Source organism: Chiloscyllium plagiosum, unplaced genomic scaffold (genome assembly GCF_037043375.1).
Source record: "Chiloscyllium plagiosum isolate Xiang-an unplaced genomic scaffold, Cpla_swu_hap1 HiC_scaffold_25, whole genome shotgun sequence".
Lineage (NCBI taxonomy): Eukaryota > Metazoa > Chordata > Chondrichthyes > Orectolobiformes > Hemiscylliidae > Chiloscyllium > Chiloscyllium plagiosum.
The window spans coordinates 10,125,080-10,151,887 of NW_028270163.1; the positions used below are offsets into that span (position 1 = coordinate 10,125,080).

General features: G+C 42.1%; 1 protein-coding gene across 8 annotated transcripts in view; it reads left to right on the plus strand.

The window, feature by feature from the left end:
• The window catches only part of cacna1g (calcium voltage-gated channel subunit alpha1 G), a 611,364-nt gene extending 585,034 nt beyond the window's left edge, over positions 1-26,330 (plus strand). For 4 of the 8 annotated variants that reach the window (XM_043714394.2, XM_043714392.2, XM_043714395.2 and 1 more), the window contains 4 exons: positions 3,283-3,417; positions 8,780-8,963; positions 11,069-11,238; positions 19,951-26,330. In XM_043714394.2, coding sequence (XP_043570329.2) covers positions 3,283-3,417; positions 8,780-8,963; positions 11,069-11,238; positions 19,951-20,799 — 1,338 coding nt within the window. In that variant the 3' untranslated portion in view covers positions 20,800-26,330. Of the gene's footprint in view, positions 1-3,282; positions 3,418-8,779; positions 8,964-11,068; positions 11,239-15,513 lie in introns of all 8 variants that reach the window. The other 4 variants (XM_043714393.2, XM_088000445.1, XM_088000446.1 and 1 more) reach the window with 3 other exon arrangements.
• The last annotated feature ends 478 nt before the right edge of the window (positions 26,331-26,808 follow it).

A 26,808-nucleotide genomic window follows, 5' to 3' on the forward strand; every position in this document is an offset into this window, starting at 1 on the left:
TTTCAAACACTCAAGTTAATACATTGAAGTTCACCCAAGACGAAGCTGGTCTGTTTTACATTTTAGATTACATTACAGTGTGGAAACAGGCCCTTCGGCCCAACAAGTCCACACCGACCCGCTGAAGCGTAACCCACCCATACCCCTACATTTACCCCTTACCTAACACTACTGGCAATTTAGCATGGCCAATTCACCTGACCTGCACATCTTTGTGACTGTGGGAGGAAACCGGAGCACCCAGAGGAAACCCACGCAGACACGGGGAGAACGTGCAAACTCCACACAGTCAGTCGCCTGAGGCAGGAACTACATCTAGCAGTTCCATCACTTGCTGGTTGGCTGAGCAGACTCTTATGGTGTCTATGGCAATTCCACAATGGTTTTTACTGTATTTTATCTGATGAAAGTCAAAGTTAAAGTCAGTTTAAGGGATGCCACTCATGTAGGTAGGCCAGCAGTTATCAGTGTAGCCCTGCAAATGGGGAAGATTAACGGCAGGAAGGGTTTCTGGTTGCAAAAGCACCCACCTATCCAAAAGAAAGATGGTTGATGATGAATAAGGCATTTGGTATGCTTTCCTTTATTGGTCAGAACATCGAGTACAGGAGTTGGGAGGTCATGTTACAGCTGTACAGGACATTGGTTAGGCCACTTTTGGAATATTGTGTACAATCCTGGTTTTCCATTCTACAGGTAGGATGTTGTGAAACTTGAAAGGCTTCAGAATGATTCACGAGGATGTTGCCAGGTTTGGAGATTTTGAGCTATAGGGAGAGGCTGAATAGGCTGGGGCTGTTTTCATTGGAGCATCAGAGGCTGAGGGGTGACCTTACAGAGGTATATAAAATCATGAGGAGCACGGATAAGATAAATAGATAAGGTCTTTTCCCTGGATTGGGGAGTCTGGATTGAGCACTGGTTAGGGTGAGAGGGAAAGATTTAAAAGGGACCTAAGGGCCAATTTTTTTCACGCAAAGGGTGGTGCATATATGGAATGAGCTGCCACTGGAAGTGGTGGAGGCTAGTACAATTACAGCATTTAAATGGCATCTGGATGGGTATATGATTAGGAAGGGTTTGGAGGGATATGGGCCAAGTGCTGGCAAATGGGATTAGATTAATTTAGGGTGCCTGGTCAGTATGGATGAGTTAGACCAAAGGGTTTGTTTCCATGCTGTACACCTCCATGACTGTATGACTGTAAATACGTGCCAACAAGGGTTCCAATTGTGTGAAGTAGATCCAGTCAATGTGAGAGATGCCATTTATTTTCTCAGAGGGTGCTGATGTTATTCTGATTAAATCTTATTCCAGACTTTATGTAGATGATTACACATCTTTTCAAATGATTTTCTTTGAAAGACCAAAAGTATAATTCTTGATCTCAGTTCACCTGAATAATGAACTGGGATCCATGACATTTGGTCTTGCCACCTCCAGAGTTTTAACATCTAATTTCCCTCCTGCAACCACCCTGCCCAAGCAAAGAGCCTTTAATTGCCACTGTTCCTCTATTCTAGTATTTTTCCAATAAGTGATGCAGTGGCTTGGTAGGACAGAATGTAAATGATACTGAGAAGGGCGATATGTTTCTGAAGCTTTTTCTTCTGGCCTTGCTCTCATCAGGGAAATACAAGGATGGCAAATTTCAAATGAGAACAACAATTCACATTACAGGAAAAGAGGGTACTGCTTGGTTGGTCTGTGAAGTTACTCCCTGGTTTCCTTGCAGTAATGTCTGGGAGACTCCAGGACAATCCTGGCAGCATTGTTCCCTCAAAGGTGCTCTTGACACAGCCATCACAAATGTATTGCATAGGGACAACTTGTTTGCAAACAATGCCCCCTTTAAGGTGTGTGCATGAACCTCTGAGTATAACTCTTAAAGGGACTGCACAGTATAACCAGCCAGCTGCGCACTGCCGACAGAAGCTCAGGGGAACCTCAATGAGTGACCCATTCCAAACTCTGTCCAATTTTAATTGGCCCAAGATCTGTCACAGGAAGAATAGTCACTTGGTGCATCATAAAGTGGGAGCTGCCAATACTAAGGAACCTTACTCCAGCAATAGCCCTTAAACCTTAGCAAAACATTTGTTACCCATTCTGTATTGAACTGAGTGGCCAACTCGGCTATTTCAGAGGGCCAGTGTGGTCGGGAGTCACATGTAGGCCAGACTGGGTAAGGACAACAGATTCCCCTCAAGGACATGAATAAACCAGATTTTATTTTCCTTAAAAGTATTTAATTGATGATCATTCCATGGACATTATCACTGATAATTAGCCAAAATCAGATTTAAATTCAGCCAAATTAAATTCCACCTGCAACCTTTCAGCATTAATCCGAAGCCTCTGGGTCACAGTGATGTTATTGCTCTCCATCACCTTAACAGAAAAGTGAAAAGAGGGAAATGGACTAAACTAACACCGCACACTAGCATTGTCTGCAGCTGAGATGAGTACAAAGGAATCAATTTATCTATTCTCTTTTTTTGCCAAATGGGGATTTAAAGTGAGCCTTTCCAAAACCCTGTGGGATATGATCTGTATCCTTTTTTTCATCATGACTGTAAGTGCATTTTTCCCTTTATCACCAGCTCATTTCTCTCAGAATACCATTAGCAGGCTCTGAATTTTTTCAATTGGAGATCTCCACGACTGAAGCAAATGGGTAGGGATAGTTTTCAAAGGAATGTGGGAGATTTTCAGAACAGCTGCAATGTAATTGAATGTGTAGGCAAGCCCATGGAGATGAATAGCCTACCCCCTTTTTGTAATGTTACTTGGAATGTGTGCCGGCAGACTGGGAGAGTGTGTTTGCATTTTTAAATAGTTTCACACTTTAAGGCAGTATTGTCTGCTCTTTTGGAGTCTCACCTCTATTTTCAAGCAGCCGATGGACTCCCAAGTGCACTTTTAAAACAACAAGGGGAAGGAAAATGGATCCCTTTCCAGAACTAAATTGAACCCAGGAAATTATTTACAAGGCTTGTAGTCAACTAAACTTTGATTGGCAGTCCCAATCGAAGCACTGGCCAGCAAGCCCCTTAATAATATCCCATCAGTGGGATAACATGCTGGGAAAGAATTTGGGGAGAATAAACTGGGGTTGGAAAACAAAATGAGTGTCCAGATGCTGTAGTGGACCTGTACTTAAAAACCTGCTACCACTCTGAGAGAGTACTGGTAAGTGAGTGTGCAGACTGTGAGGTGTAAAGTCCATCTATGAACTGTTGTCCTAGTTTCTCACAACTGGTCGTCTCTCCCCTGTTTTAGATCCCTCTAGCTGAGATGGAGGCTGTTTCTCTGACGTCTGATATTCAGTCTGAGAAATCGTGGTCGTTAGCACTGACGGATGACTCTTTACCCGATGATGCTAACGTATTTTTACTAAATACGCTGGAAAGCAATGTACATACTTCACACCTGTACTCCACTTACAACAGGGCTCGAAATACTCATCCAGTTAACTGTATCTTATCCATTTATAATGCACTCAAAAGAACAAACCTGCACCAAACTCTGATTGACCTCCACCTCAGTACTTCGTCATTCTAGGGTTTGAAACAATTAGCACATCATTCTCATGCTGTTTGAAGTCAGCACCAAAAACAAGAGGAAACAAAACACACGGTTAAAAGCTGTCCTTTGAAAGGCTTTATGCAACAGCACTTAAAATCATCAGCTCAAATTCTAGCCCTGTTTGTAAATTCCACATCGCATGGTCCTTGCTGCAGAAAAAGGATTCAAAGCACTTCATACTAGGGCTTCCTAAATGTGCGTGTGTTTAGATGTTGGGAATGAATGAGGAGTTACAATTTTGTGGTCACAAGACCCAAGATAGAAATGGCTGTCATTGAAATTGAATCAACTTACAACATCCTTGCTCCCATTCTAACAAAGGGGCCATGCTAATTCCAGGCCTTGAAGTCAGGTCACAGTGTGAAAACATTTGGGAAGCATTAACTTATACTTTCATTCCTTATGTCCTGTAAACTCAGTTGGAGTGCAAGGGGACCTGTGCATATTATTTTCCCTCATATTCACTGCCCAAAACCAGGTATGACCCACAGAGTTACGACCTCTACCATGGATTGGACAAGGAAGCAGGTCCCTAACACAAAGCAGCCAGAAACACCAACTGGACCCATACTGACCACCAACCAACTGAGCTGCTGTGGCAATGTGTAACTTTATGTGCATATTATATCCTGGAGCTACACAGTGAGAGCAGAGAACCCAACACAAGGCTGACCAGAAAGGTCTCCCACTGTTACCTCCTGTCATCAGCATGTGTTGGAAGGATTCAGAGGTGCATACTCGCCCTGTTTGCCTACATTATGAACATATTTTCCAAGACTGTTCCTCTATACCTTTGTGGAGGTCTGTTACTGATGAGATAGTAGACTCACAATTGACTCAACATCTAAATGCTTTCCAAACACTCAAAATGTTGCTGTATAGGCATCACATCCAGTTATGCCTTAAAAATTGATTGGCTATAAGTTGCTTTAGGTTAAGAGTTATATTTAATATGTTTAGCCTTGTTTGGAGCTGGCTTGAGCACTGACTGTGTGTTGGTGTTATTGATCAATTATCTCTGCAGTTTATGAGTACACTGACTCTGACAAAACACCGTATAAAGTAAACCTGCCTGAGCTCTCACAGTTTGGCTCAGTTATTGCACTGTACATGTCTGTATATTTTATGGCTGAAATTAAACAGACGTTCATAGTCCTGCATTACTGAATAATTGCACCTCAGTAGAGTCACCAGTTCAGATTATACATATTCGAGCAATTTCATTGCAAAACCTCCTACAAATTTGCAGTCAAGCAGCCTTTTTCTTCTAACTAATGAGCAAAATTGTTCAAAGAAAATGATCAAGTTTTTGATTAATGGCCTGTCGATTTTTCTACCAGTTTTCTCGCCACAGTGTTAGGGAGCTTAATCTTTAACTCCTACAAACTCGACAGCAATCCTGGAGGGATGCATCCCAAGCTGCTCCTTATTAATTTTCAGCCCAGCACTGTGAGCATAACAATTAGGTTTAGTATCCCAGAGCCAAGTGGCAGCACAGAATGAGCCCCTAATCCTGGAACAATTCGAGAATGCTGGCGAAACTCAACAGGTGTGGCAGCATCTTTTGAGTCTGGTATGACTCTGAATCCTGGTCCCTGCTGGGAAGTCTCAGACTTGCTGAGTACTATACTGGATTGCCCAATGGTGGACCAATTGTTGGAGATCAGACCATCATTTCTTGTGCAGATTTGCACATGATGATCTGGGAAGGACCCAACACCCATGGAATTCCCTGCATGAGTCACCACCTTCAGGAGAGGGAGGGAGCAAACTCCAGATAAGGGAAGAATAGAAAGGAATCAGGAGAGGAGAATAAAGAGCAAATTATAAGTCAGAGGACAGGTCAAAAGAGTGGCTAATGCATTCAGCTTCCAAAGTTTTATTTGTAGAGGTACAGAGAACAAGAGCGAAAAGGTTATGTTGAACTTGAATAAAACATTAATTGAGTTAAGTACTGCATCCTTGGAGCAAAGAAGGCTGAGTGGAGATCTAATTGAAGTCTTCAAAATCATAAAGATGCAGAGCTGGGTGAGGGCCCAGATTTAAAGTAAAAAGAAGACAAAGCAACATGAGGAGAAATGTTTTCACACAACGAGTGGTTACAGTCTGGATTCTACTGCCCAAGAGTGTAATGAGGGCAGGTTCAACTGAAGAGAGACCGTGATTTGACAGGGAAGTGTGCATCACTATTGGGAGAAGATAAGTGAATGGCATTCAGTGAGATGCTCTACTCCTCTGACAATTCTCTGCACACAACACTCTTGAGATCAGTAAATGTTGTTAAAAAGATTTTCCATCTTTTTGAAGGTGGCGTCTCCTTGCTGAATTCTGGATCCACAATTGATGGTAGCCACCCACCCACCATTTCAAACATTCTTGAGCTATGATAACAAGCGTCAGCCAGTCTTCAATGATGAAGGCATCTCCTCTGGACAGCAAGCAGGGGAAAGAAACCTCTCTGAGGTGCAGAGGTCAGGCATTAGATGCATCCTGTGCCCCCTGTCTGGAATCATCTAGCCTCTCTTCCTGGTTCTATGATGGATAAATTGACTGATATTGTGGAACCAGCAACAAAGGATGCTTCAAACATTTATTCCAAGAAACATAAATCACTTCATAAAGAATGAGCTAAATATTCTGAGATTATAAGGTGATGATTACTACAGAGAAACAGAGTTTAGAATATTGATGACAAATTCTAATCTTTTCAATTTGTTAAGCCTGAATGATAAGTCCCAAGCTAAGCTTTCTAGTCAGAGACTGTATTGTGTCAGTCATTCATGAATGTCCTGCACTTTACAAAACCACAAAAAGGATGTTGTAAAACTATTGACACCTAACAACACTCTAGGCATTTAAAACTAAACATAAAATATTACACTTTATGAATGATCTATGGGCATCAAATTATTTTATTGGGTTGTTTTGCATTGATTTTGGTGGGAAATGCACAAAGGAAGAGTATTTCTAGCCCTGATATTTATATAAAACCATCTGCTCCTCTCCGTTGCCCAAGCATTCGACATTTCCAGGCTGATGTGTAGACTAATGCTTTCAACTGTCGCGCAACAGTTCCTTTATCTCAAGCCAACATTTCTGGATCTTGTATCTGTCTTCTGTTAGGTCTGCCTGTGCTTCTTGTTGATGTCATCCCATCATTGACTGTCTCTCCATGGTACAGTGGCACAGAAGTGCTATTGTGCTATCTCGTAGCCATTGCCTATGACAATGAATACTATTCCCATCATGCCTCATGCAAGAGCATGTGATTAAGGGTTTCCATTGGCTCCAGTAGCCAATTTATTTGGAATTAATGGGTTGTGTTAAACAGAGAAATGTGTACATATGCAATTCTTCTTATTAATGTCATGGCACAGATGTACAATGGCAGATACATGTGAACAAAAATAGCATTCAATGTTTGCAAGTATTATTGTTCACACGATGCTTTATCCAAAATGGGGGGGATGACTATTAAATGTATTTTTCTAGTTCTTCTGTATTTTTGCTGTATATTTTAACAATTTTATAGGTTAAAGCTTCTCAGTCTGGCCTGAAAGACAGGACAAGTTTTTTATGAAGAGGTGGGAGATGTTAAGGAAGCATTGTCACCTCTACTGCCCCTTCTCTTAGACATTTTCACCCTTGGTCCAAAATATGGCTTCAAGAATCAGTTCATCATTAAACCATAATGCTGCAATGGAAGGTCTCGCCTGCTGTCAACAGTGGGTAAAGTCAAGCATAGGCTTGGTTGTGATGTTACGCTGTGGTCAGAGAGCCCTATCTTCTTCCCGGTTCATACATGAACATCTGGTTGAATCAGATACCTGAGAGCAACTAGCCCATATGAAATCAGCTCCTGTATGGAGTCACATCTTGAGGACTGGAGAGAATTGACTTAAGTGCAAAATGGTTCATTTTGGACAAAGTTTTGCTGAATATATTCCAAAATAAGGCCACAAAGCTGAAACCTGATCTGATAACTAAACTGAATTGGATAATCAAATGGTTAAAATGAAGATGCATGGGATAGCCATTACAGAAGGAGTGTTTTCATGGAAAGAAGTAGCATGGAGTATCCTGGAATTGGTTTAGGGACCAAAACAAATTGGGGTTAGCACTTTTTAATCTAAAGAATGGAAAGCACCATCTATCACATTGGGTCAACTAACACCAATGGAAGGAAGTTACCGTTTAAGCCGTGGAGGTAACCATTTTGCCAGTTTTTCTCTGACTGGCCTTCCTGTGCAAAGCCAGCATTGAGTCAAGTGTTTGGTTGATGGCTTCTTTGGCTTCTCCACAATTCTGCTGGATTCTAGCAGCCCAGCACATTCTCTTTAGCCCAACCCTTTGTAGACAAAGGCCATTTTGTGGAAAGCATTGAAAATATTAACTTCTTCATCGACAGCATTTCATTGAAATCTAACCTGCACTCCAGTCATTGATTCTAATTCATGCAACTTCAGTTTTATTCTGAAGTGACGTAAACAAGGAGAAGAGAATCACTTGGGGTAGGAATTTGTCTTGGCCATTCAGGCAAAAGACCACCAGTGACTTCAATAGAACTCATTATCTGGCAGTCATGGTTTAATGACGGGCAAGGCAAGTTTCTCAGCCATTGTTTTGATTCTAAATTTTAATTTTCCCCAGATTTTCATTTACAGCATATTTTTACTCATCACCCTTCGCTGTCAAGTATAGCTTTCCTGATTTGTGTGATAGCTCCTGTCAGTAACTTCAAGAAATTGCTGGTGAAAACGGCTAATCACCTGTAGTCATTCACTTGAGGACACTGTATTTATTAACAAAGAATACTGCACATATGCAGAGAGGATGATATGTTTGCATGAAGCAGCTGACTGATGGAATTGGCATTGTCATGGTTTGTCTACTCACAGAGTGCCCAGTATTGTGACCTATCGATCTGTGACACATGACTGTCTGTTTTGTGTTGCAGCATAATGAGATTGTAATCCATTGCCTAATAGCAAAGTGATGTAACATGTCCTGCTCAAATGTTTTAAACTTTCTCTTTTTGTTTTGTTGCATTTCTGTTGCTGTTACTGTAGGATGTTTCTGTGTGTCAATGACCTTCTGCATGAGTGTGTTTCATATTATCAGCAGCTCAGCTTTGTTCCGTTCTCATCCTGTTCTGTTCCTATGAGCCTTATGGCGCCCTTTCTGTCTGCAGGCTGAGCAAATCCAAGAACAGGAGGCAAAGGAAAAGATCCCAGAGGAGAACCTGCTGACTGTGAGGAAGCCTTTTGTGGGTCGAACACACTCACTGCCCAATGACAGCTACATGTTTCAGCCTGTCGACCCCGCTCCCTTGCAGGGTCTACAGAGATCAGAGAGCAGTCACAGGTTACAATCAGGTATGTCTCATGCATCGGTACGAAGTGGAAGTGATGTGGTTAATTATCAGCCATTCATTTGATCTACTCAATGCAACAACTGACTATGTTCAACAGTTCTGGCAAAGGGAATTTTAGTTGAAAATCAATCATATTTTCTGCATTAATCCAGCCCTCAAAATCCTCACCAATGGGGGAGTCCAGCTCATCACTGCATTTGCACAATTTTCAGCCAGAAATGGGCAGCATGGTGGTTAGCACTGCTGCCTCACAGGGACAGAGACCTGCGTTCAATTCCAGCCCAGGGCGACAGTCTGTGTGGAGCTTGCACATTCTCTTTGTGTCTGCTTGGGTTTCTGCTGGGTGCTTCTGTTTCATCCCACAGTTCAAAGATCTATAGGTTGGGTGGATTGGGCATGCTAAATTGCTCATGGTATTAAGGAATGTGCAGGCTATGTGGATTAGCCATGGGAAATGGTTACAGGGATAAGGCAGGGGTGAGGGGCTGAGTGGGAAGCTCTTTGGAAGGTCAGTATGGACTGAATGGGTGCTTCAGCACTGTAGGGATTCTATGATTCTAAGTGGGTGGATGATTCTTGAGTCTTCACTCCCCTGGAGGCCCAGGATATTATAAATGCTGTGAGCCCTGACAAAATTCTGAAGACTTGTGCTCCACACCCAGCTGTGCCAAGCTGCTCCAGTGCAGCTACCATGTTGGCATCTACCCAGCAATGTAGAAGATTGCCCCAGTTTGTCAGGTTAACAGAAAACAAGACAAATCCAACCCAGCCAATTAGTCTGTCATCTGTAAAGTGATGGAAGGATTGTTAACAGTGCAATCAAGCAGCACCTACTCAGTGACGCCCAGTTTGAATTTCACCAGGGCCATTTGGCTCCTGACCTCATTACAGTCTTAGTTCAAATGTGGACAAAAGAGCTGGACTCCAGAAGTGAGTTGAAAGTGACAACCCTTGACGTCAAGGACCATTACACTAAGTGTAACATCAGGGAGCCCTGGAAATAGTGAGGACTGCAGATGCTGGAAATCAGAGTCGAAAAGCGAGGCGCTGGTCGAGTAAAGAGCAGGAGAGTTATTCAAGGAGCCCTGGCAAAACTAGAATCATTGGGAATCTGGAGGCAACCTTCCATTGGTTGGAGTCATACATGATAAACAGGAAGATGATTGTTCGTGTTTGACGTGAGTTATCTCAGCTCAAGGTCATCTCTGTAGGAGTTTGAGCTGACAAGTGGCTAGTAACATTCACACAATCACCATCTCCAACAAAAGAATCTAACATTTACCCCTTGACATTCAATGGCATTACCATCGCTGAATCCCCCACTATCAACGTCCTGGGGTTACAATTTACCTGAAACTGAACAATAATAACTACAAGAACAAGAGACAAAGAATCCTGCAGTGAGTAACTCACCTCCTGACTCCCCAAAGCCTGTCCACCACCTACAAGACTTAAGTCAGGAGTGTGGTGGAATACTCCTCACTTGCCTGGATGGATGCAGCTCTGTCAACATTCAAGAATTTTGACACCACCCAGGACAAAGCAGCCCATTTGTTTGCCCACCAGTACTTATACTTACCTGAGTCCCCTGATTAATTTTCATCCAATAATTCTACTGATGACTGTGTATACACCTTGTAGGTTTAATTCACACTTTAGCTGGTAAACTGGTGAGACACTTGAGTACAGTACTAAGGGACAGCAATTCTATTGTAGGTGCTGTTTCTTCAATGACCTGCTAAACTGTTAAACTTACAGGTAAATATAAAAACCACATGGCAATATGATCGTGGAACGTCTCCTGACAGATTCACCAATATTTATCTCTGAACCACACCATCAAAAACAGACAAATTTGTAATTTATCAGGTTGCTGGTTGTGAGTATGGCATTTTCCAAAATGCTCCCACATTTTCTACAAAATAATAATGATTACAATTCAAATATAATGTGATGCACTTCCAGATGTTAAACATTTGATGTAAATTCATGTTCTTTTGATCATTAATTAGTGAAAATATTTTATCATGCATAGGCAAACTTGATAAATAAGTGTCCAGTGGTTCAAACCTTGACAAATAACCATCACTGCTTATCTTTCCCCAGGTTCCACCACCTCAGTTCAATCTCAACCCACGGGGGCAACTGGCCACCTCCAGGTTCCCATTGGGTTGTTCCTTCCTGTCAGCCGTCAGAGCAGTTTTGATTCTGAAACTATCCCGAAGATTCCTCCCCCTCGGAGATCTGTGAGCACTCACAGAATGCTGCGAAGGCAGGTAAGTGTCAGCACCCGTAGGTCCAAGCTACCTCTACCCATCTGAAACCAAGATGTGGAAGCACAGGTTTTGGACTGGGATGGACAAAGTAGGAAGTCGCACAATACCAGGTTATAGTCCAATAGGTTGATTCAAAATCACAAGCTTTCAGAGAAATGCTCCCTCAAAAGCTTGTGATTTTGAATAAAACTGTCAGACAATAACCTGGTGTTGTGTGACTTCTGACTTGAAAAATGTGTTGCTGAAAAAGCACAGCAGGTCAGGCAGCATCCAAGGATCAGGAGAATCGACGTTTCGGGCATAAGCCCTTCTTCAGGAATGAGGAGGGTGTGCCAAGCAAGCTATGATAAAAGGTAGGGAGGACGGACTTGGGGGAGGGGCGTTGGGAATGCGATAGGTGAAAGGAGGTTAAGGTGAGGGTGATAGGCCGGAGAGGGGTTGGGGCAGAGAGGTCGGGAAGAAGATTGCAGGTCAAGAAGACGGTGCTGAGTCCGAGGGTTGAGACTGAGATAAGGTGGGGGGAGGAGAAATCTGCATTCATCCCTTGTGGTTGGAGGGTTCCTAGGTGGAAGATGAGGCGCTCTTCCTCCAGGCGTTGTGTTGCCATGGTCTGGCGATCGAGGAGGCCAAGGACCTGCATGTCCTTGGTGGAGTGGGAGGGGGAGTTAAAGTGTTCAGCCATGGGGCTGTTGGGTTGGTTGGTGCGGGTGTCCCAGAGGTGTTCTCTGAAACGTTCTGCAAGTAGGCGGCCTGTCTCCCCAATGTAAAGGAGGCCACAACAGATGCAGTAAATGATGTGTGTGGAGGTGCAGGTGAATTTGTGACGGATATGGAAGGATCCATTGGGGCCTTGGAGGGAAGTGAGGGGGGAGGTGTGGGCGCAAGTTTTGCATTTCGTGCGGTTGCAGGCGAAGGTGCCGGGAGTGGAGGTTGGGTTGGTGGGGGTGTGTACCTGACGAGGGAGTTGCAGAGGGAGTGGTCTTTCCGGAACGCTGATACGGGAGGGGAGGGAAATATATCCTTGGTGGTGGGGTCTGTTTGGAGGTGGCGGAAATGACAATACGATGTATCTGGAGGTTGGTGGGGTGGTAGGTGAGGACCAGTGGGGTTCTGTCCTGGTGGCGATTGGAGGGGCGGGGTTCGAGGGCGGAGGAGCTGGAAGTGGAGGAGATGCGGTGGAGAGCATCATCGACCACGTCTGGGGGGAAATTGCGGTCCTTGAAGAAGGAGGCCATTTGGGTTGTTCGGTATTGGAATTGGTCCGCCTGGGAGCAGATGCAGCGGAGGCGAAGGAATTGGGAATATGGGATAGCATTTTTACAGGGGGCAGGGTGGGAGTGGGTGTACAGGGCGCAGGATGGGACTTCTGACTTGGTCTCAAACCAAGACTGCCTTCTTGCTCTTTCCTACTGGCAGTATTTGCACTTTTATTGTTCATTCATTTGTCTGTGTCTTTAACCCAATGCATCTGTGTACAGTATTGGTTTTGAAAATGTTTTCATTTTGAAACATAAAACTAAACCAGCTTGGCTCTCCTTGGGAATTGACATTTGAATCTAGGTTTGTAGGTCTCACAGCCTCTAGCTGGTGCTGTAACTCAATCCCATCTACATCACTTTCTAGCAAGTTTATGCTGCACTCTGTAATCTATGCCCAATCTTTCTATGTTCTGTCAGACACAAATTCTGTTTCCTTTGCTAATATTATGTGCCTCTCCCATCCTGTGTCCTCCTCCTCCACACAAGCCTGTCTTATGCGCTCGGTAACACAGTGATTCTGTGTGACAGCATCATAAACAGGACCACAAGTGGACTATTTGCCCCACTCAAGCCTGTTTCACCATTTAATAAGATCATCGTTGATCTTGACTCAACTCTATTTACCCACTCATATCCACACGCCTCAGCATCTCAATCTACATCTTGAACATGCTGGGCATCCATAGCTCTCCAGAGTAGATTTCTCCTCATCTCAATCCTCAGTGGGTATCCCTTTATCCTGAGTCCATGTGAAACCTTCTGCTCTCTAGTGGTATATTTGGAGGTGAGGAGAGGGCATTATGTCCAGTAGGAGGCAGTAAGAGGGAACCTCCCCACAATCCCATGACCACCCTGATTAATTCTGAGGCAGGATGGTCTATGGTCAGACTCCCAACTTGCCACCAATTGAGCCTCTTAAACAGACAATTAATGGCCACTGGTCATTACCATCGTCACAGGTATTAACCCAGCAAAGAGCAGGTCGGTGGCCATGTGACATGCAGGTTTCTTTCCATCTCCCAGTGAAAGGGGGAGGCTGAGGAAACTGATCGAGGGATGAAGCTTCATGAAGGGAGCTACTTGCTGAACGGCAGCCCCTACTCTTTTTGCTGACCCTTACACCTCTTCCCTACTGCCCTCTTACGACCACCACCCTGAGATCCCCTCCTTCCATTGGTTATCTTAGTTGGCCCATGACCTCAGATCTCTGGTGCTTGTCATTCCAACACCAATCACCGTCTTCCCAGTGTCACTACTGAGCAAAAGAGCTGCCTGTTCCTTATTGGCTGGCAGCCGTCAGTAAGTCGGAACTCTATCCCTATGATCAGGATCCCAGAGAAAGGCCTTTCAATTGTTTTATTGGCCTGTGATTTGACAGCCCTTCCCAAAGGAAGCAATGCGATTTCCTAACCGAGCTCTCCAGCCGTCAGGCGAGATGCTTGTCTCTTCAACAAAATTCACGCTTTATCCCTAATTCTAGACTGTACTGCCAAGAGAGACAGCCTTTCAGTAACTAAACTGTCAAATCATCTCAGAAAGGACACTGACAAGGATGTCAAGTTCAGCATTTGAATTGATCTAATAGAATCTGGGGTTAATTGTACCATTAATTAAGAAGGTGATCAGCTACCCATTTCCTTCAGCAGTTCTAATTTAACTTTAACCAAAGCCTGCCTACCTTATACAAGGTACCGTCAAGGTGGAATATTTTCCCCTTGTAGTGCAGATCCAACAACACTGAAGAATCTGTACGGCATCCAGGACAAAGCAGCCCCACTTGATCGCCACCCCATCATCCACCAAATTAAATGGTCACTCCCTCCACCACTGTCTCAGTTTTTTTTGGTGCACTGCAGCAACTCACTGAGCATCCTTCAATAGTACCTTCCAAAGTCGATCCATCACATTAGAAGGACGAGCAGATGTAGGAGAGCACCACCAAGTTCCCCTCCAAGCCACTCACCATCCTGACTCAGAAACATCACTGTGCCTTCAATGTTAGAGAGTCAAAACCCTGGAACTCCCTTTTAGTCGCAAGTGTTCCTTCACTCCAAGGACTTCAACGGTTCAAAAAGGCAGATTACCAACATCTCCAGGGCAATTAGGAAGAAAGAATAGAACACATTGTAGGATGAAGGTTGATACAGAAGCTGTTTTATGAACATCACACAGTACCAGCTGTTCAGAACAGGTGCTAACAGTTTTTCTGAAGTAAATTACTGTGGATGCTGCAAATCTGAAATAGAAATTACTAAAAGCTGTGCTTTCAAGTCGAGATTTTGTTGTCGAGGTAACGTCGCTAACTAGTAATTCAGTAGCCCAGACTGACAACATACAGGTTCAAATCCCACCAATTTAAACCCCCCCAATAAAATCTGAAATTGAAATGCTTGTCAGTGACCATGAAACTATCAGTGAAAACACTACAGATCTTCTCTGGTCTGATCTGCATGTGATTGGAGACCCACAGAAATGTAGTTGACTCTTAAATGGCTGAGCAAGTTACTTAGTTGATGGACATGGCAGTAACATTCCCATCCATGAATGAACATAAATGAGTCAGTGTTGATAAAAGGTGATTGCTCTGAAACTTTAACTCAGTATCTCTCTCATAGTCACTACCTGAGTATTTGCAGAATAGTCAACATTTCAGGCTTATGCTTGAAATGTCGACTCTCCTGCTCCTCGAATGCTGCCTGACCTGCTGTGATTTTCCAGTGCCATACTTTGTGACTCTGATCTCCAGCATCTGCAGTGCTCACATTCTCCTATTTGCAGAACAGTCTACGTTTACTTGGTCACCAGATTCTGCCTTACTTATAATGTGCAGCCCATTCCCGCATAACATTTGATTTATAATCTGAAAGATCTTAATAATGGTGTTCTGTAAAAGATGACATATTATTGTAGAAACGCACTGCATTTATTGAAACTTGCACTACATTCTTTGCATTATCCTTGCTGATTCAATTCTAATTGATTTTTTTTTCCCACTTTTTGTTTTGACAACATGTAGCTGAGCTTTTTTCATCCTCGGTGTCTTGGCAGAAGCCCTATTCATCATAGAAACTCTTGTTGTTAATACCTTCATCACCTATTCCCTACCCTACTCCCAGGATGACTTACCCTCCTGCCATCATGCACACCTTCTTAACTAAGGAGTGTTCACAGTGAATCTGTGTGGAGCCTGTTTTCCTTCTGTGTTGAAGACGGGTTTCCTGCACGAACACTAACACTGGCCTTCTGTTTTCTTCAGTACAAAATAGTATTTAACAGGCCTGCACTTCACCTCTATTGGTATGGAGATAGTCTCAGATTTTCATGTGAAAAAATGCCTATTTTTGAAAATATATTTTTTAAAATATTTAGATTTGAAGCGTGGGTTTAAGCAATCTTGTGACACACATGATCTAACTATTGAATATGGGGAATGCAGCGAAAACCACTGGAGAGAAATGGAGCCTTTTGTCATTAGAAGTCTAAAAAGAATGAGGATAATTATTACTTTCTGTGACAGTGTAGAATGAACAATATTGATTCAAACACACCTGTGTTATCCATTTCTTTAGGTTCCCATTGATTTCACTTTGAGAGCTGTCTTCTCTTTCTGTTGTCTGCCCAAATGCGGGTCTGACCTATAACCTCCATATGTGCTACTTGGCAGAGTAGTGGTAATATCACCAGACTAGTAATCCAGAACCCCGGGCTGATGGGGACATAGGTTCAACCCCCACACAGCAGATAGTGAAACCTGAATTCATCAAGAACCTGGAAAGTTATTAATGGTGACCACGTAATTGACAGTAGGAGCTCCAGTTCTCTTTCTACCTAATTGCTGGACAGGAATCATTGAAAGATGAATATCGCTGGCTTATTGAGATTGTCAAGATCAAATCTTACTCCTCACTGACATCATGTTGAAGCTACCTTCATCCAAATGGCAGTGACTAGGTTGGTCTTACATCATTAAGAATATGGGATTGAGATCTCCTTCTGACTAAATGGATGAATGCAGTGCCCATTGGGAAAAAAGGTCAACAAAACAAGAATATCTGGAGTTAAGTCCTAGCCTCAGCTACTTAGATGGTTTCAGTTAGGATGATGGTCAGGCTTCTACACTAGATCCTACTGCCACCACCACAGAAAGGGGAGGAAATCTTCAGTCAGGCTGACCACATTCCACTGACCCACTCTGAAAGGTGTGAGTGGATGTTGTGAGGGCACGATTGCATTAATTTGAGTTTTTAATCTCTCCTCAGCCTTAGGTTTAGTTTCTCAAAACTCATTGATTGGTCACTCACATGCAGAATGGTTGAGTGAAATACTTTAGAATCGTAGTAAGTAAAGAACATCTTCAGGAGAGGCTAATGAAAATTTTGATAAAGATTGAAAGTAGTTAGAGGCAATATGCCTGCCATTTTGATATCCTCATGCCCTTGTTGATTGGTTACAGCAAGAATCGAGTCAGACTATTCAGGGCCTTATTCCCTATACTAGCTCACATCCAAAATTTTCTTAGACTTACCTGGAGATCTCTTTCATGGTCATTTATGACAGATAGAAGCAAGAACAAGCTTACCCATGATATCTCGAGGAGATTATATGTGGAGCACTGATAATGCCACTGGACTATTAATCTAGAGGCCTACTATAATGGGGATGTTCAAATGGCAACTGGTGGACTTTAAATTCAAGATCCACAGCAATATGCTTGAATCTTAACTGTCCTCTGAAATAGCCTGGTAAGGCAGTCCGATAATAGACAATTCGGAACAGGCAACCAAAGATGGCCTTGTCGCTGATGCTGTCATCCCACGAAAGAACAAAGAAAACTAAAATGATATTAGACTTGGAAACAGTGGGGCATAAATCAAGCCTGGGAAACCTGTAGCAGCAGGAATACTAGAGTCAAACAACAACCAGAAAGACTGCCACACCAAAGGTGATGGCCAGTATCTGTAAAAGAAAATTACTTGCCTTTCTGCAGCTTCCATCTTATCCTCCTCCTTGACCCTCAAATTTTAGGTGCAGGTATGACAGTCTTCTCTGACCCTGGAGCTGTCTGTGCTGGTTGGTCACAGCCAGCAAAATCGTTGGTCAGTGTCGAGTAGAGGACACTGAGTGTTATAGGCCCTTAGTTTAGATGGATTGGCCATGCTAAAATGTCCATTGTGTCTAGGGATGTGCAGGCAAGGTGGATTAGCCACGGAAAGGCAGGGTTACAGGGATAGATTAAGTGGGTAGATCTGACTGAGATGTTATTTAATGGGTTGGTGTGGATTCAGTGGGCCAGATGGCCTGCTTTCACACTGTTGGGATTCTATGATTCTGATCTCTTTTGGTCCATTTTGGGACTGAATGGTACAGAATAGATGAGGAAGCTCCTTAAGGTCACAATCCAGCCCTTTCAGAATGTTAATATGAAGGCATTCACAGATCAAACACCAACCCAAGTCAGCAAGGACAGGACTGTTAGATGAATGAGACTTGTGGGATAAAATATTGGCAACACAGTTTTTTTTTAAATGAGCTGAAGATTATTAGGCAATGCAGAGTCAGAGACAGCCAGGACAGCAATGGAATATTCTGTACGGAAGCGTGGCTGAGAATTCCAAGCAATAATCTGTGGAAAAAGAGAAGCTCGTGAGTGATATTCCAAAGGGAAAATTTGGCTTTACTTTGGGGAAGGAGGGGTTAGATGCTCAGCTGGGGTTGAAGAAGGAGCAAGGTCTTCTTTAAGTTGAGGTAGTGACCAGATACCGGGCAATGATGTGGAAGTGAAGATAATGGCTTTAATCTTCCCCAACATTTAACTGGACAAATTGTGGCTCAGCCAAGACCGGTCATTAGACAAACAGCCTAACAGCATAAGGGGAGTGAAGGGCTAAAAGAAGCTGTATTGTCAAGGGCAACACAGGAACACAAAGATTAAGGGCAGAAGAAAGCCATTCAACCTCTCAAGTCTGTTCCACCAAGGGCCAATCTGTAGGAGAGGGAGTGGAGGAAGTCAAAGACAGTTTCTTCAGGGATTGCACAGGAAATGATGCAAGGGTGAGAAGAGAAACTATTGCTGGCAATGCTGTAGTTGAAAGCTAAGGATTGAAGCTGCGCAACAGGGGAAGGTATAGGAGTAGGACAGTGTGGCTGACTGTCAAAGGTCATATCAAAGTCCAAGAGATGAGGAGGGAAAGTACCCCATTATCAGTCACACAGGATTGCGGAGATTCATACACTGAGCTGCAGAAAGGCTGGGCATGTCTTTGGGAGGTGCTAACTGTGCAGCAAAAGGTTAGTACGAGTCAGTCTGACATGACAATGTAAACATGGAGTCCATTGTAATAAAGAGTCTGAGATAGAGATTGTTAGAGAAGCAGCACTCTGGATTACACGATTATAATGCTCATAGTGTGAACAAAGAGTTGGAATGATTTTACCTTACCATATCTATGTCCATATTACTGATAATGTGTGGCAAATAAGGTCAGCAACCCAGTTCAATCCCATAGCAGAGAAAGGCAAACAGAGCTTTAGAATACTGACAGAATGGACCATGATGGCCCCTCGACTCCATGTTAACCCTGTCTCAACCCAACAACAGGAACTGGCACTCTTTTTTCGAGGCACACAGTCTATTGTTGTGGAGATTGGAAAATCCGAGGAATGTCATGGACTCAGCACAGCCTATGAATACAATAGCACAGAGTGCCAGAAAAAAGTTTGTAGAAACTGGTAGTTCCATGGGTTAGACTCTCTAACTGCATGGATTACCTCTGCTCAAGTGGAAGTGCTTACATGAACTATTTGTTGGCCCTTCAATCTCATGCCCTTGGTGAGAGGAGATGGGTGTAAGTTCTGCTCTCCTCAGCCACTAAACAGGTGTATGCGGTTACAAAACCCAGCCACACAGAATACCTGCCATTAATACAAAGGTGAAAATTACCCCCAATGTCATGGAAAGAAGTGATAGTGAATCTGACCATCCTCCCATGGCAGGTAACTAAATCACAGAGACATACAAAGAGGACATCAGCATGAAGGGATTATCTACATAAAGGAACAGTTGGATATAAAAGCTCGCTGGCATCAGGATATGAGGAGAAATATATTACCACAGCATCTTAAAAACACTATACTTTTCCAACAGTATAGATTTTAAAATCCCTCAACTTGAATCGCTTTTGTCAGAGATACCTTCATTGTAGAATTATGTCCTGCCTGTATTTAATCATTACTGCCTTATTTAGTAATTAACCAGAACTGACAAGCACATGTGAAATTAGGTATGGCTGTTTTAAGCACTGAATCTTTTGCTGCTTTTTGATTTTGCACAAAAGCAGCATATTTTAAAATTATCTACCAAAGCACCAAGTAGATTTAAGAATTGTCAGCACACTAACATATCTTTGGCCTATTCTGTTCCTCCCACTCCCCACAATTTTAACACCCCATTTAGGTTGCTGTAACAAATGACTCTCTGGATCCACTATATATGGAGTCCAAGGAAAATTTGCAGGTACAGACTAACGAACCTTCACTCTTGAATGTGTCAGTGCCGCATGTGTCTGTTGTGCAACCATCTGTGGTCTTAGTGTCTGCCTCACCAAATGCACCAACCAAGCATAGTGTCCACATTCAACAGCACAGCCATAACCAGTGCAACATCACTAACTTTGTGACAACGTCACCACGTCATGTTCGGAACCCCTTCAGGGAACTTCCTAACTCAGCGGACCAGGAAGTCTCTCAAATCATCAGTGGCAGCAAGAGAGCTTCCAAACCTCCTATGTGCCCTACACTACCCACGAAAATGTGCAGCAGCACAGGAAACCTCTCCATGAAAGATATCAAAAAGTTCTACAGCGTAGATACTCAAGGGTTCTTGGCCAAGCCCACATCGTGGTTGGACGACCCTCGGAGACATTCAATTGAGATCTGCTCGTCCGTTGACACAGCTCCACAGCACCAATTCTCATCGGCGTCCTGTTGGGCCATTGGCCAGGCAGTGACGGAACTGGACAGTCAGAATACAGTACGGCCGAAGCAGAAAATGAGCCCCCCCTGCATTTCTATAGAGCCACCAGAGGACCACCACACATCGATACAGGGCACTCGTGGGCAGGCATCATCCAGTGACATGTGTTTGAGAAGGCGTGCCCCGTCCTGTGACTCAGCCCCTCACAAGGAGTCCGTGGACCTTGTAGATCCACTGCCTCCTGAAAGCACTCCCACCTCTCCTTCTCCCCCGAAGGATTTGCTGACTCTTTCCAGTTTTTCCTTGGATCAGACCGAGGAGGACCACTGAACTGAATTGTTGAATTGTTCTTTTTTGTTGCCAAAAAAAGACAACTTTTTTTCATCCTTTCCTGACATTAATGAAGAATTCTGCATTCTGACTGGCACTGGAGGTCAAATCCCCGCCAATCGCCCTCTCTACCATCCAGACAGTAACAAGGGTTACTGCAGCCCTTGCGATGTTTCCCTGCCTTGCACTCAAGCAGGTGACTGACTGACCATTCTCCCAGGTAGTTCTGAACAGTGGAGCGTCACTTTTTTATAATGTGAAAGGTGTTTCCCCTTTTGAAATTGGGAGGTAGACTGCCGAGTGGTAGTACTGGAACTTTCCAGGATTCGCTTTTGTAACTCAGTTTGACGCAACAAGGGAAGGTCAATAAATGCCAGCCTTGCCAGTGATGTCCACATCCCCAGAATTATTATTTTTCTAAACATTGTTAATTGACATCCATTTATCAGATTTCAATTGAGTTGGCCTGGGCATTTTCCTTACTCTCTGAAAAGGCACAAAGCAAAGATCCAGCCATTAATATATTTAGAAGAAAAAAAAGTAATATTTATAAATAAAATAAATTACAATATTTACTCAATCTGTGTGTTTAACTGAAATTTTTGGTTGCCTGGCATCAAAAAATGGCACTCCACTGTAACCATGACTCTGAGGGGTCATCTCAATCTTGAAAGTTAGCATAACCAAGTTGTGACTTTAATACTGTAGCAGTCATGTGGGTTACATCCTGTTGCAGAGTTTTGCTGTTTCTGATGTGCATTTCCTCACCTGATATCTTTTACATTTTTTATCAATTAGTTTGCTCCTCAGGACATTGTTGGAACTATAAACACTCACATCAGTTAAGTTTGGTGAATTGGTCCATTTTCAATAGCCTTTTTCCGAAACAAAATTCCAGCCACCCATGACTTCTGTAGGATAGTTGCTGAGAATTCATTCTGCAAAGCTAATGGATGCTGAAGCAGTTAAGGGAAGGTGGTTCACTCCCATTTATGTCAACTTTGTTGTGCAGTAAGATATGTTGTCACGGGAGCCCCTGGATGGTGCCATGATATTTCCAAAGATTAACAACAACTGGAACTTGTGTTAGATTGAAAGATTCTGTTAATCACTGCAAGGTGCCACAACCCAAAACTCTCATAAGTTTCAAATGAATCAGTAAATTTTCTCAATAGGCATATTCTGTACATTGAGAAAGTTATCTCCAACTGCCATACGTCTTTATATTTTGCTACCTTCTATATCCACAATTGCTATACCAAACAGAAATAGAGTGAGGGGAGGTGGAATGGAAACTAAATGTGGAGCCCCTAATCTTTGCCGATGATGACCGTGGCTTTTCTTTCAAAATCATCATTATATTTTTTTTGGAAAATAAAAGATGATTTCTTGAATTCAACCTTCATTAGGCATGGGATAGTTTGATTATTTTGTAGGAAGAGGCGTCTCCTTCAGGCAACCTTTCCTACATTTGGCCAGAGATTATGGAATTTTCCACCACCAATACCAAACCAGATTCCTATTCATAGCTTTCTGTAATAAAAAATGTGGACCAATGATTAATTCCAAAAAGGAAATCAATATTTTTGATGAAGGTTTTTTTTCACCCACCTGAAGAAAGCATCCAATGATTCCTGCTGTATTAATTAGAGATCTATATCGTGGCAGGTGTATGGTCTCTAAGACTGAGTCTCTCAGAGAAATGTCTTTCTGAGTAATTTCCCACAGCAATATCATTTACATTGGCTATTCCCCGCAGAAAGCTTAAAGAGCTAATGCCATCAGAGACAGTCAGGTAAAGGTTTATTCTATGTGGTGGGGCCAGAGGAATGGAGACCTGAAGGCCCTTATAACACAAGTCACCTCGACTGCACTTTGTGGAACAAGCTGGCAAGGCCCACTTTTTGGGTCATCTCACCAAAAACAATACCAATGTTTTTTGTAGGAATGTTAACGAATTCTGATATTCCAGATTGTGCTACTGATGTCCAATGTAAGGAGCAGTATTTTAAGGCGCTCATTTTTATCGGGCACATTCCCAGTCACGGGCTTTCCAGTGCTACACGTGTGCAAGATCTTTGTTCGAGAGCATTCTACATTGTACCCTTGTAGCTCAATCACATTGATTCGGTTAGTTCAAAGCACACCAGCACTTTAACGTTGCAGATTACTGTATGCAAGACAGTCTGAGCATTACAGTGATCTTGACCATTGCTAGTTTGTTTGCGTATGAATGAGTGAGTGTGTGTATGTGAATAAGTGTGGAAATGTTTGTCATAATACTGTAGGTTATCCATCTACAGCCATTGCACATACTTTATAGGACCACTCTTGTTAAGATCTTACCAGCTAGAAATAATGTTTATTTAAATGTAAGTATTTGTAACACATTCTTTGAGCTTGAGTGGAACTCACTCCTGCACAAGGGAAAAATTGTTGACAATGTAAAACGTCAAAGGTTTAAAAATAGCCACTGCTGCAACCTATTTCTTCCTATCCAGCTATCTTCCATATAGATTACATTGCAGAGAAAATACTGATCAAAATAGACACAGTGCAGTGCAATGTTAATATTTATGTAGTATATATTATAGAGAAATTGTATTTAATAGTTGTCAAATTCTATGCTTTATTCAGGTATTTTTTTTGGACCATATAGTCGGTCTGTGTGATCAGGGCATCTAAACAAATAGCTCTTCAATAAGAAACTAAAGTAAGATGAATGGATTCTTATAGGGCAGATGTTCTTCTGAGTTAAGTTAGGGATCACCTAAACATCCAAAAAATATTACGTATGCAATTTTGTTGACCTCATTATTGCTTTGACTGATGGTTGTACTTTCCCGAGACCGGGCACTGAGGATTGCTATTAATACTGAATACTTGGATAGATTACAAAAATGTAATCTATCTTTTAAAGTTCAACATAATTTATCAGAATCTGTCATCTGCTACGCATAGCGATTTGAAAAGTGATTTTCTGTCAATTTATTTAAATCAATACTCAACCTAAATGTTTCATTTTAACCTAGAGTGTAGGTTGGATTGCCAGGGGTAGGAAGGCCTCTGCTTCCCAAGAGGACATAAAGAGAAAATATTCCTTTGGTGGGGGAGTTTGGAACAAAGTCCTGCAAAACCTGGAACTCACTCTCCAAAAAAAAAAGCTCATGAAGCTTGTTGTTGGGCAAGAGTATTACAAGGTAATGACCACCATAGCCAAGGTGGTCATAGCCAAAGATGTAAACCTACCATGATCTCAGAGAATGGCAGAATAGTTTGTAGAGGACAAATTCCAGCCTTTCCTCTCCCCACTGAGATCCTAATGTAATCCTTTAGGAAGGAAAGCAAAAAATAAGATGAAATGTAAGGGCCTCAAAGGGAGATAAATGGTGACTTATTGATCCACATTTTCCTTACCTGAATCATCATTTACTCAGTCCAGCCCTCCAATGAATAGTCCCATTATTATTACTTCAGTTGGCTGATGACCTTGTTTCACCAAAATAATTCACACATAGAATTGTGTTAACAATATAACAGGTTCCTGAAATCTTAAAAGCCAGAGCTTCATTTTTGATGTAGCTCACAGTTAGAGAGATAGGCAAGTTTTAAGCTTGAAGCAGCACAGGGCCTCTATACTCAATGCATCTAAACTCTTTTCATTTGCTCCATTCAACACTTGCATGGTTAAAAATAACTATTTTGTAAAGTCACCCTTTTAGTTTTAAGAGAAATTGAGGAAAAATAGTTGGCATAACTCTGAAGTGTTACGAGCTGATGGTTGCTGACAATTGGTTTAACTTTTATGCAAAGAGTTCTGTAAAAAATGCACACGTTGAACACTCTGAGTTGGCTGAGTGTGAAGAATCTCCTGATTTTTTTTTTCTTTTTATAGATACATGTTAATAGATTTTGCCAAAGATAGACCTACATTTGAAAAAAGTCCCCTGCGAAAATTACTTGATTTTAACAGATAGATGGATGAATTGAATGAATGAGTGAATGTCAAAGATTTTTTCCATCAAACCTGCCCTTGAAAATATTACAGTTCTGCAACTGGAAACAGCAACAAGGTTTTGAGCAGCCTTGTACTTCTTTGTTTTAAAACCATGTTTTCTTCATTACTAAAACTCGCAGTAAAAGGATGTGTTTTTTTTAATCCTTTCAAAATTTGTACCAAGGGTAAGTTTGAAAAGGACAAGCAAAGAAACCAAACCCGGGGAAGATCCTTGCTCTCAGATTTGTACATCTGTTTAAAAAAAATCTTTTGAAAATTGTTGAAGCTGCAAAGAGACTATTTTTGCAAAAAATAAAGAAAAAAAAATGAAAAACTTACTTCATGACAGAGCTGTTGTATTTTCCAAAAAACAAAATGCTTCCATTTCATAGGAAGGTCATTCAGAAGTGTTAATTCTGCTTTCAGGCATCTTTTTCCAGTCAGACATTAGAATAATCAATGTTGTCATTGGGGGTTTCAAGTGAAATGCACACTGCTATCAGTGCGAAAAGTAGTATTTTACCAAAAAGTGAGGAATGTGAATTGAGATGAATTGTATTCTGATGTCAGCCAGCAGGGATGAGATTTAGAATATTCCATACTGTAATTGTGCTCTCAAGTCATGTGATATTCAGGTCACACAATCAGGTTTTACTTTTGGGAAGAAGAGAATTTAAAATTAACAACAAAAGAAGTATTACCTTTGAAATGACAGTGTTATATTCGTCAAACATTACCAAACTGGAGTTCATTGTGAGTTCGATAATATAACTAGTGACAGATTATTCAGCTCAGCACTGCCCACCACCATCCTCCCAAAATTGTCAAGGTTCAATAGCATTTTTTAAAATTGGTTTAAGTTTCTTTATCAATTAAAATCTGTGAGAATCAATGTCACCAATCTCCTGTAAATTCTATTTCTGTACATGGAATAGTAGCTAGTCTGATGTACATCTCTTTAGTCAAGTACATTCTGGAAAATTGAACATATTTAATAATATATATTTAGATATTTGTTGTTACCGACATGAACTGAATCCTTTATAGTCAATGTGCAATGTTTGGGATGAATCAATAAACACACTGATGCAGAAGAAGGTATGTGTTGTATGATAGCCAATACAGGGTAGGTGTAAAATATCACTCCCTACTCCTCCTCTTCCTGCTGGCTTGTAAGCAAGAGAGATCTCCAGCACTTGCAGCATCTGAAGAACACTGTCTGAAAGCAATGTCTGAAAATGTCCAAATTCACTCTGAATGGACCAGTATCCAACCAGCTTCTCCACTGTTTTTTACAGCAGTTTTGAAAGAGAATGAGGGGACCTTCAAAAGTAAAGCAGAGAGGATGTGTGTTCAGTGGCAAAATGTCTTGTATTAACACATTTTTGCTCCATATTCTTGTGCAAAACATAGTTCCTTTTAGATAAACAGTGTCCTAATTTTCTCAAATGTTTATGCAGTAGCCCTACTTTTATGTAGATTTGAAAATGAATTTAAATTATGCTTTAAAATAAATAGAGAAGATTCTCAGTGTGTCACTGGTGCCCTCATTTGTTGTGTCTATTGCTTTGAAAACTGAGATTGAATCTTAGACTGATCTTCACAGTTTTAGGCAGACTGCAAGTTTTCTGAGACTCAACAAGGTTCCCAATTGGTTGGATTAAGGGGAACAATAAGCAAAGCTCTGTTTTACCCAAGTGCGTGTTTTGGGGACTAAAGGACAAGACAATAAATCACTCTGCCCAGCAATCAGGAAAGAACAAAGAAAACTTACAGCCCAGGAACAGGCCCTTCAGCCCAGGAACAGGCCCTTCAGCCTTCCAAGCCTGAGCTGATCCAAATATACTGTCTAAACCTGTCGGTCAATTCCTAAACATCTGTATCCCTCTACTCCCCATCTACTCATGCATTTATCCAGACGCATCTTAAATGAATATACCATGCCTGCCTCTACCACCTCTGCTGGCAACGCGTTCCAAACGCCCACCGCCCTCTGTGTGAAGAACTTGCCG